Source organism: Perognathus longimembris, chromosome 2 (assembly GCF_023159225.1).
Source record: "Perognathus longimembris pacificus isolate PPM17 chromosome 2, ASM2315922v1, whole genome shotgun sequence".
NCBI classification, from domain to species: Eukaryota; Metazoa; Chordata; class Mammalia; order Rodentia; family Heteromyidae; genus Perognathus; species Perognathus longimembris.
In genome coordinates, this window is record NC_063162.1 from 72,317,617 (window position 1) to 72,329,620 (window position 12,004).

The 12,004-nt window shown below is 42.8% G+C and overlaps 1 protein-coding gene across 2 annotated transcripts in view; it reads left to right on the forward strand.

Annotated features, from left to right (window-relative positions):
* Positions 1-12,004, forward strand: part of Elmo1 (engulfment and cell motility 1) — a 438,867-nt gene that overhangs the window by 406,423 nt on the left and 20,440 nt on the right. For both annotated transcript variants that reach the window (XM_048339446.1, XM_048339445.1), the window contains exons 19-20: positions 1,074-1,186; positions 7,639-7,746. In XM_048339446.1, the coding sequence (XP_048195403.1) occupies positions 1,074-1,186; positions 7,639-7,746 (221 nt within the window). The remainder of the gene's footprint in view (positions 1-1,073; positions 1,187-7,638; positions 7,747-12,004) is intronic.

The window sequence follows — 12,004 nt, forward strand, 5'->3', positions numbered from 1 at the left end:
CATAGCAGACTGAAACTGTAGCCTTCTGACATCTAGATCCAGTCTCACTAATGCCTCCAACATGGCCCTGAGAGCTGAGCTTTGGTCTTTCTGTACAACTTCAACTAGAACAATCCCGTCTTTACCAAATTCAAAGGCCAGAATATGTAACCCCAAATTCCTATCTTCCAAATCACTTTAAAAACTAGACTCAGGGGCTGGGGATATAGCCTAGTGGCAAGAGTGCCTGCCTCGGATACACGAGGCCCTAGGTTCGATTCCCCAAGCACCACATATACAGAAAACGGCCAGAAGCGGCGCTGTGGCTCAAGTGGCAGAGTGCTAGCCTTGAGCGGGAAGAAGCCAGGGACAGTGCTCAGGCCCTGAGTCCAAGGCCCAGGACTGGCAAAAAAAAAAAAAAAAAACTAGACTCAGAGACCATTGTACTCTATCATAATATCTTTGCAGTAGAGCACAGTCTAGAATTAAATTGCATCCTATTAGCCTGAGACAAGATGCAAATAATTTTTAATTTACCTCATCATTATCTCAATCTCTGTGGGCTAGAATCTAGGACAGTATTGTAGTTTCCATTTGTGAAAGCTGGAATAGAAAGCAAAAAGTGGGCCTATGGTTAAGCCATGACACAGTGTACTGTGAAATATTATTTATGTGGCTGCTTAGTATTCCTGTTTGGTCAGACTGCAAATGTGGCATAGGAGTTGACTTGTTATAAGATGAAAACTTGGGTGGGAACATTTAGGAGCTTTATTTTTTTTAACCTTTGCATAAGTGATACCTGTGCTTTTATAAAGCAAGAGAAGAAATTCTTGGACTACTTGGCTCTAGATAAACATCACTGAAGTGGCCGGTACGTTTGTGGAAAGTCTGTAAATGTCAGAGATATCCTGTGGCTTTGACACGTCACTCAAGCCATGGACACTGAACAGATGATTTGTAAAGCAGCAACTTGGGAGCTCCTGGGGCATTCCTGGAAGGATGTGGCTCACACTCCCTGCCCATCTGTCTACCCTCCTGCCAACCAAGCCAGCTTCTCCAGACACACCACTGACTATGTGTGTATCCTCCAACAGGGAACTGAAGGAGAAGATCCAGCCAGAAATCCTAGAGCTTATCAAGCAGCAGCGCCTCAATCGTCTGGTGGAGGGGACCTGCTTTAGGAAGCTCAATGCCCGGCGGAGGCAAGGTATTTTGTGGGGACATTCCACACTGAGGCCTCTTCCCAGGGAGTCACTAGAGCCTGGTGTTGGTTCAGGGGGATAGCCATGTGGCACTGTTTGTAGGACAAAAAGAGTAGTCTAGATCGCTCTTTGTTGCCATGAATACCTAGGAAAACCATAATTACCAAGAGCACAAAACTTTCAGACCTGTGGAGCGGGAGTGCCATTCTTCCCCACAAAGTGACACTTAGGGACACTTTCGCACTGAGTGACAGCTGTGTCAACAACAGCTAAGGACGAACCAATCTCATGTGCCAAGCTTGTTTCCAAACATAATATTTATGTGGTCGTGGACCCTGTAACATTCAGTCATTGATGGAACACATATACCACAGTGGTCCCATGAGATGATGCCAACTAGTGACATTGTAGCCATCTCAGTTTGTGTGTCATTCTACTTTACGATGCTCACACAATGTGAACTCACCTAAGGACACATTTCTTGAGCTACCTACAGTGGCTCACACCTGTAATGGGGACGCAGAAATCAGGAGGACTGTGACCAAGGCTGGTTCAGGCAGATAATTCTTTTTAAGTTTAACACAGTTTGCTGGGACAAAACATCATTTCAGAACAGAGAAGCACTTTAGATAAAGATGTTTCAGAGTAGCCCCTGAGTATTACATGTGTGTAGTTTAAAATATATATAATAGTATATATACTGTTATATATGTATTACATATATACCGTTATATATAAAGCAGTATATATAACAGTGTATTATATATAAGAAAGCATATATACAGTGGCAATATATATAGTGCATATATATATATAGTATTGTTATTGTAGAGGTGATGTACAGAGGAATTACAGCTACATAAGTCAGGTAATGAGTACATTTCTTTTTGAACCATGTCACCTCTTCCCTCACTCTGTTGAAGTATTTTCCTCCCACTCCTACCCACAAGCTGTACAGTTATTTTCCACACAGGGTCCCAATATCTTAAAACATCATCTCAACCATTAAAAAACTGAGCACCGTAGTCTGTGCCTGTGATCCAGCTATATAGTAAATGTAATACAAGGATCACTGTCTAAGACATCAGCATGAAATGCTATTTGGAAAATAATTAGAGCCAGAAGAGCTTGGAGTATGGCTCAGGTGGTAGAGCTTCCTGCCTAGCAAGTTCAAATCCCAGTACTTCCAAGAAGGACTGCACAAGAAAGAAAAGAAAAGAAAAGGAAATGGTGCTCAATGTGCTAGATCCAGTAGGTGGAAAGCATTTCTGTTTCTTTGCCTTGATTGTTGTCTTGCTCTCTTGACATACTAGTTGTGCAGACAAAATATTCATATCATACTCTACTAGAAGCAAAGGGCCAGAGAACAGAACTAAAAAGTAAAGTTTGGGGGACGTGAAAAGATTAAAGATACAGAAGTAAACATAGGTATTAAAAACTGTGCCAAGAAAAAAAAGTAATGAAACCTCAGTTATCACCTAGGTGAAACTCTGGCAGACAGTTTGAAACCCAATGAATGCCCTGCTCAGACACACAGATCCCCACTGATGACAGTCTCACCAAGAAGCCCTGTGCTGAGTGTGCCATCATTGAAATAGTTCAGTGTAACCATTAGCATTCACATGGAAGAATTTGTGAGACCAGAACTTCCTGTAGGAATAAAAGTATAGATTATTCACAGGATGGGAAATCCTGACAGCTTCTAGCAGGCCTCAGGAGAGTCAGGGACAGAATAATGTAGGGCTGAGTTACAGCTAAGGGGCAAGAAAGGCTGACATGAAGAAAAAACTCATCCCCCTCACTTAGCACTAGCAGGGTGAGTTCATACCCTCTGTTTTGATTTGTTATTTTAGAATTAAGCAGTACTCAAAGGAGAACAGATGCTACTATGGGGACTCCTTGGGGACCATTTCCCATTGAGTAATTATGCCTGTCTCCCAAAGGCAAGGAAGAAAGGTGATCTTGAATATACCTCTAAGAAATCAGCACAGAAAGTAGCTACTGTTATTCCAGAAGATTTTGTGAGACTTGGTTCTAGACTGCTCCATTCTTTCTTTAGGCACCTGAAGGTCCTGAAAACAGGACACATGACTTCTCCAGGCCACAGGTTCCATCTGTAAAATGGGAGGGGAGCACTAGAGGCTCTGAGAACTCAGCTGGTCCATGTGTACCTTCATCCTTTCACTGTCCTTGGGTCTGCGATTCGGGATATTCAGCCCCTGTGTGGGTGACATAATCAAGGGTTTGTTTACTAATATTAGGCAAAGGACACAGAAGTCTTGAGATAGTGTTGGCAAATAGATATGAACTAACAACTGCTTTCACTCATGCTCAGCTAAAATCCTTATTCTTGAGATTGAGCATGATAATCTTTGCCACTCAGGAGATTAAAATCAAGAGGACTGTGGTTCAAGCCCAGCCCAGGCCGAAAGCAAAGCTCACCTCACCAATTAGCCATGTCTGGTGGTACAAATTCATGCCAGCTCTACAGGAGACCACAGATATAAGAAGATTGTGTTCTGAGGTCAGCTGTAGGCAAAAACTGAGATCCTATCTGGGGAAAAAACAAAAACACTTTAAAAATATGTTAAAGGACTGAAGTTTGGCTCAAGTAGTAAAACATCTGCTTAGCAAGTCCCAGACCCTGAGTTCAAAATCCCAGTACTGCCAAAACAATGCTAATTCTTAAAACTAAATTTAACCTTCCAGTCTACTTTGTTATGAGACTTCCCTTTCTAGGCTGAAATGAGTAGACTGTACCAGAAAAAGACCAGAATAGTGCATGTTTCTAGATATCATAATTATACTTTCTTGTTTAAAAAGTATTCATCCCTTACTGTAGACGTGTCCAATCTAAAAATGAGCTCCGTAGTGAGCACGTGAATTAGAGTCTTGAGGATATATTTACTAGTTGTGCATCCTAGGGAATGTGGCCAGCTGGATTTCACGCAAGTTTATCCTTCCATCTGCAGAGGGGAAGGCTACAGGGTGTTTGCTAAGTGGATTTGAAATCTGGTCACCGGCCCTGTGCTTTAAAAAAAGAAATTCAGAGCAGACGGTACTGAAATTGATTTCCTATCACCCTGTCAAAACATTCCATTTAGATTTGCACAGATTAAAGAGGATGTGACGTGAAATCAGTTTTAATCCTTTTAAGAAAGACCGACTTTCAGAGGCGAACTCACATTGGGTGGGCACCTGCCTGCTGGAGGCGGTCACCATTAGAGAGCCCAAGCTATGGTTTCTTTAAACAGCCCAGTGAGGGGGAGGGGGAAGGTCACATTGGAATGAACCTAAGTAATTAACTTTATGGGGGCAGGGATATGAAATCTCCCAGGTCCATTGAAATGGAAAGCAGAAGAGCAAACATAGAGCCCTTAGCTGTACCACATTTGTTTGGAAATTCTCCTGCTTAATGCTTAGTGATTGCTCTAGTGTTCAAGCTCTGTTCTTTGGGCAGGTTCATGAAGCCAGGGAAAGTCTGGACTTCAGGACATTGTAGCTGCATTAGAACTTAGAGGCAAAAAATCACGGTGGGACCATCAGGCTGGGCTCAAGAACCTTCCTCCCCACTTTGAGCACTGACCTTGGGCAGCCTCCTCATCCGTCTGGAGTTCTCTCTCTATCAAAAGGCCACTTTCTGACATCAAATGAGGTTTTTGGGGCTAAACAGTTGTGCCTCTATAGCATTGAATATGGTGTTTGATGCATTTCTATCCGTTAGATTTTTAAACACTGTCCCATATCCTCCATTCTGTACTCATCATAGAGTGATTCTTCTCTGTTCCTTGAACTTCAGGACAGAAGGAAGCTGAGACCCTGGAGTTGATCTGTATTAAGTCCATTATTTGCTTCATTGTTTGTTTCTGGAATCTTCACAACTGACCTCTATTGTGTATTTGAGAAATTAGATCTTTAGAATTGCTATCATTAAGTGGTCTTGATAATATAGCCCTGAGCTGAACTCTTGCAGGGAGAGATTTGGGGCAGGGAGTGTTGTCTAGAAAGTTCATAGCAAGAAGCTTGCTTCCTTTTGAGAACAGTGTCCATTTTAGTGAGTACCTGGGAAATGACCCAGCACTTGAAGCTCACCAGTGGTAGCTATTGCTCAGTATGCCAGGCGCCTTACAGTACCTGGTGGCAGCTCCCTGTGGCCAAGTTAATTCAAATGGCAGAAAACTTTGAAATGTGTTTCCTTTTATTGACACAGCACATATAGAGTATTTCTATTGTGGCAGTAAGGTCTGTCACACAGTGCTGCAAGAATTCCAGTTGCCACCTGGCTATCAGCTCTGTGAGAATCCATGGGATACTGGACTGCACTCTTACCAGGCTTGAGAGCTTAGAAACCAGCTTTTTCCTCTGATCCTACAGAGAGAAAGAGACAGATGCAGAGACACAAAGAGAAAGATGGAGACAGACAGAGAGGCAGAAGGAGAGAGGGAGAAGGAGAGAGAGAGAGAGAGAGATACAGAAACACAGAAAGAAGCACAAATTTGTCTCCATATTTTTGAGTTTGGTGTTGAAGAGATACCGTCAACATACTCTCATTTGTAATTGACTAGAAGACCTCCATAATAACTTCATTTCTTCCTTAAATGCTACTAAACATTCTTTGATAATGTTTTCATTGCCCAGGGGGGACTGAGGCACTGGAAACAATATCCTGCTGGGTTTTAAAAGGAAAACACATATTTTTCTTACCTGAGAAGAAACTGCAAATGAAGCTGCTGCTGGTGGAGACACTGAATTGCTTTCTGCCACCTTGTCAGTGACCTGGGCTTGACCTGCCCATAGCAGTTCCTCCTTACAGATACAAATACACAAGTTAGAAAGACTCCAATCCACCAAAGCTAAGGACTCCAGCATCTATCCTATTTAACGACAAATCAAAACAACCTGTCTGTTCTTTTCAACCCCTTCTAATGCACAGATTGGCTTTGAACCACAATACTTAAATCTCAACTTCCTGAATAGGTAGGAATGCAAGCGTGAACCACCAGTGCCTGGCTAGGAATGACAGTAGAAGCAGAATTTTAAAGGGAATGCAATTTCAGATAGAAAACCTCTTTTCTTAATATCTAATGGTTTCGTTTTCTAGTCAGATTGCTTTCCAAATGATTTAGGACGGCAGTGACTTGGTCAACCCTACGGTGAACCTGTGACATAAAGGTAGAAAGGGGCTGGCCGATGATGGATGCTCTGTACCCTAGGCATTTTACCTTTTGGGTCTTCCTTTATCAGTTTTGTATTAACCAAAGCCCCTTGAGTCTTCCCTTATCAAATTAGCCAACACCAGCAGCCTAACTCCTGTGCATTGAGACATTGCAGTTACAAAGCTGCCCACAGAAACCCCAGTACCTATACACCATCACAGGATGGGTCCCCTGCAGTCTCTCTGTCCATCAGTATTTTTTCACAGTACACCCACTAGGACAAATTGCCTCCCCCTAGGGTCTGTGGTAGGTAAAAGGGAATACTAACATCGCTAGCCCATTGGCCCCCATCATGCCAGTGTAAGCTTTTTTAGGGGTACAGAGGGGATGCTGGAGCTTGTAAGGGAATGAGGAGGGGCCTTCCACTGAAGCCATCAGAAAGCTTCCTGGAGGAGGCAGCAGCTAAGCCAAGCCTTGACAGATTCACCAGTACCACTGTCAAGTTCAAATTCCTTAGCTATCACTCTGTAGAACTGTAAAAAGGGCTCTTTAAATCCTTCTCACTCCTTCACAGGCTTATTTCAAACCTTCTCATCACACATAGGTGGAGGTGATAAAGTCAAACATGCTGTTAATTACAATCAACCTAAGGCCCTTTTTATGCCCATTCAGAGAACTAAACTTTAGTCATTAGAAAAATGGTTGGGCATAGCTTAGTTCTTTTACTAACTTTTTAAATTATTCAGGTGAGCTCTCCATGAATCCCACCCGCATCTGCCCCAGTGTCCTGTTGGTTCATTCACTGTGTGTATTAACTTTAGGAACCAGGGGGTGTCAGTTAATATATGTCCTTATGCGCAACCATCTTGACAGGTGGACAATCAGAGGGAGACATGGGGACAAATTGTAAGAGAGATACTTCTTCCTCCCAAAGAGCTGTTCTTTCTCTCTCCTCATGTCATAGGCCTTGGCAGATAAGAAATATCCTCCCTGGTAGTTCAAAAATAGTGGTAAAATGCCCTTTGGAAACAACCTCTTAAGAAAAGCTTTCTCCATGAAACTTGAGCAACTGAGTGACTTTCCACTGAGCAAGCTGTGCAGTACCTAAATATGAAAATCCGATCACAGGTTATTGCCCAGGGCCCTAGGATTCACTCTTTCTTAAGACTTAAAATCAAACAAATTTTTGTTCCTCTAAGCAAGAATATTAGGAAAACCCATAATGATATTTTTGGAAACAAGAATCTCTTACCTTGTAAATTTGTGTCTTGTTGATTTTTTTTTTTTTTTTGTCTCCTCAGATAAGTTTTGGTATTGTCGGCTTTCGCCAAACCACAAGGTCCTGCATTTCGGAGACTTGGAAGAAAGCCCCCAGGGAGAGGTGCCCCATGATTCCTTGCAGGACAAACGTAAGTGGTCCCCTTGGGAAGGATGTCTGGGGTTTGATCTGTTGCATGGTTTTAGTCACAGTGTATCACGTAGCAAAGCTATATGAATACATTCACTTTGACTTACCTTGCTGTAGGTTATAACCTGAATATTGAGCACAAGGCCTTGATGTGTTTGATTTTGGGACTGAACAGGTGAGAATGTCTCAAAGGAGATATTCAGCTATCTTTCCTGAAAGATATAAAATGGAGTTCCAATGTTTACTTTAAAATACTATTAACCCACATCATTTATCTACTTTAAATACTATTTCAAGGAAGTAAAGCTATATGAACTCAATTTGGTCAATTGTATTTTTAGTAACCCAGAATAATTCCACATAATGTAACTGTTTGACCTCCAGCATATTTATTCATTCTAGTTCAATATATCCTATAAGGATATTGCAGCCTTAATGAAAGACCAAAGATGATGAACTTACATACAAGAACTCAGATACTCTGAAATTTTATATTGGTCTTCTGTTGTTTGCCAAGTATTTCCCGAGATGAGTTTTCTTTGTATTTATTTGCTTTTTCTGGATGCTGCCTATGTTAACATGTGTGCTTTGAAGAGGCTGTGGTGTAGGAATTCTCCTAGCCCAACAGCCATCTGGATGCCAAGTGCCAGGTTCAATGTTAAGTGTACAAACTAAACAAAGTAATGTAGAAACACTGAGGCAAAGCACACAGGGCAAGTAAATTTATCTGAAGAGAAATGAGATAAAGGGAACAAATGCTGTTCTGCAGGGTACCCCAGGTAGAGAAGTAAGCAAGGGGGCAAAAGGAAGGCCAGGAACTTTTACATCACCTTTCAAAGTTGCATTGACCTTGCAGTGCTCAGATAAGAGCCTTCCAGGAGGAATGTCCTCTCCACCACTCTGCCTTCTAGAACTTCCTCTCCTATCACCCATGGGCTCCTGGAAGTTGGTTTTCTGACTTACCTTCCTTACAGTTAAGGGCCATCATAGACAAAAATAAACTACAAGTCAAAAACTTCCTGACACTTCTAGACTGTGTTGACATCTCAGGCAGACAGCCTGGAACATTCTCTCCTTTTCCAGCAGACTAAAATTGGAACAGTGTGATCATTGGGGTGTCATATAGTTCATTTCCTCCCATGGGGGAACTGCCTCCCCAAACACATGGGCACTGGCAATGGAGAGAAGAGCAACACCCAGGGCTGCAATGGGGGTCCTGGCTGGATCTCCTGCTCGGAGTTCAGGACAGGGTAGTGGTCCCTGTCATCTGAAAACTGCCTAGAAACCCAAATCTTCAGGCCACCACCCCATACCTGCTGTGTGTGTGTGTATGTGTGTGTGTCTGTCTGTACCTATGTGCAAAAGAAAGGGGTGTATTTGTTAACCAGGTGAATGAAGCTGTTAGTGAGGCTAAGAAGGCTTGGCCTGGAAGACTGAAGTTTACTGCCTCAAGCAGGCCACCTGGTTTCCATTTCACACCAATTCTACATTATTCCTGGCACAAAATAGCCACCTTCTTGGTGCCCTTAAAAGTAAGAAACTATTCTTCTAGAAAAATGAAGCGTTGCCTTAATGTGAAGAGCCATTGTTCTCACCACATACAGTAGCCTTCTCTTGAGACGAAGGAGAGAATTAAGTTCTGCCCCTTGAATTAATCAGGAATGAATAGTGAGTTATTGATGAATCAAAGAGTATAATTGGATCCTCTTCATACAACCTTCACTAGTGAAGACTTGAGAGCCAGTCCTTAAATGTCTACCTCCCTAAGGGTTTGGAAATCTCTCTTTTTTTTCTAATTAAACTTTTTTCTTTATTCAAAGTGTGATACAGAGGGATTACAGATTCATATGTAAGGCAGTGAGTACATTTCTTGTTCAACTTGTTACGGAAATCTCTCTTTTCATAGACTTTTCACTTGCCAGGAACTATGACCTGGAAACCCTAGTCTCCTTCTATACTACTCCTTCCATTTCCCTCTCCTGGGAAGTGTGCAGGCTGCCATCACCTCCACTAAATAAGGCCATAGCCTAGGGCCCCCAAGGCTTACCTTTGAAAAAATCCAGGCCATGGCTCCTTGGTCCCACATCAAAGGAAGAGGACAGAAAGTACGGGCTGACACAGACACCCCTCCTTGAAAGAGATTAAGCCTATTACCACAGAAGAGAACAGCAACTGGCACAGTCAGGCAAAATAAAAGATTTTGGTCATGAACATGCAGTGAGGGATTCGGGTCCCTCCAACTACAAAGAGAATTAACTTTGATTATTGATAATGGGAATAATTGCCGAGGATATTTGTTGAGTGCATAGACTATGCCAAGCACTGTGCTAAGAGCTTGGCATAAATTATCTCCTATAGCACATGAAGAGGTACTGCTATCTGAACTTTACATAGAAGAACCAAGATAGAGGAAAGATAACTTGGAGTCATTTGTTCAAGGTCACAAGGTTAGGAAATAGTAAAGCAAAGATCACAATTTAGTCATCCAACACCATGACCCATCTCCACTGCCCCCATGAATAGCCCACAGTGAGCTTGGCCAGGGTGTAGGAGCGCATTCTCAGAGCTCCCTAATGGGTCAGTTATGGTTGCAGCTTCACCTTGCAGACAGGATGCTGAAGCTCTGATAACTTAAGCCCAGTGTGGCGGGACAGTAGATAGTATTTGACAAAGGCACAGCCTTTCCAGGCTGGCCTGCTAGGTGAGAGAGACCAGACCCTGCACTCAGCTGTCCTGGGATCAGCCTGTCCTTCCTGGCTCACTGTCATGGAATCGGCCCGTCCTTCTTGGCTCACTGTCCTGGGATTGGCCTGTCTTCCTCTCAGTCTCTCTCCCCACAGGGTCTTCCCTGTGCATATGCACAGCATATGCTCAAGAAATGTGCTCAACCCCAGTTTCTTCCTGGGGCTGGTATTGGCTTGATTTAACTCCTAATAGTGAAAAACAGTACAACTGTTTATATGCTGGTGGCCACATTTTTCTAGTGATAGTTTTGTTTGAAATCACAATTAAAAGCCAGGCAGTGGCTGGCACCTATAATCCTAGCTATTCAGGAAGCTGGGATCTGAGGATCATGGATTGAAGCCAGCCAGAAATGAAAATTCTGAAGACTCTTATCTCCAACTAAGCCAGAAGTAGAACTGTGGCTCAAGTGGTAGAGTGCCAGTCTTGAGCAAAAAAGCTAAGGGATATCTCCCAGGCCCTGAGTTCAAGCCCCACTATTGGCATAAAGATCACAATTAAAGATTCTTCCATAGATATTAGCATGGATTTTCCTGAACATGTCTGAAGTGATAACAACATTTGAGTTTATGCTCAGCATGATTTAGGGTGCTGGCACTTGCCCAAAACAGAAATCATGGGGGAAGCATGGAGCACTAACTCCAACTCTCCCCCACTATCTGTGTGGCAAGGCATAATCAGTTGTCTCTTAAAGCCTCGGTCTTTCCATCTGTAAAATGGCAATGTTGAATTAAGATTGTTTCAACCCAGCTTTAGCTGAGTGATTATAAGAAATGAGACCATGATCGGGCGGTGGGGAGGGGGGTAGAGTGGGTGTTTCTTTCTCTAGCATCTGCCCTAGTTCTCTTATCTGTGCCCCACTTTCTCTTCCTCCCACATAAAGAGTTCTGATCAAAACACTAGCTGGGCTTTGAAGTCCACAAGAACCTTTGCTGCCTTGTAGAGTGTCCAGTCAAGAAACAGGAGTCTGACCTCTTAGGACTAGAGAGGACAATGGTGTCACTTCTGTCCAGGCCTACAACTCCAGTGCATCTAGTGACAAACTATGTGAAAAGACAGCTCTTCAGAATTACAGTGTAGTTTGAGAATTTGTTGCTTTTTCTTCTTAGTGATTATCTTATGAGTGACAGAGCAGCTTTTCACTCTGATGAGGGACAATGCATATTTTAAAGAAATAATTTATCCTGTTTTAAAAGAAAAACACTAAAAACTTCAGTGAAAACAAAATCTGTTCTTTGAAATCTTCCCACTGGAGAGTCTGAAGACTGACATTTTTTTAAATTTTTATTTATTTATTTATTTATTTGGCCAATCCTGGGGCTTGGACTCTGGGCCTGAGCACTGTCCCTGGCTTCTTTTTGCTCAAGGCTAGCACTCTGCCACTTGAGCCACAGCGCCACTTCTGGCCGTTTTCTGTATACGTGGTGCTGGGGAATTGCACCCAGGGCCTCATGTATAGGAGGCAAGCACTCTTGCCACTAGGCCATATCCCCAGCCCAAGACTGACATTTTGTCAG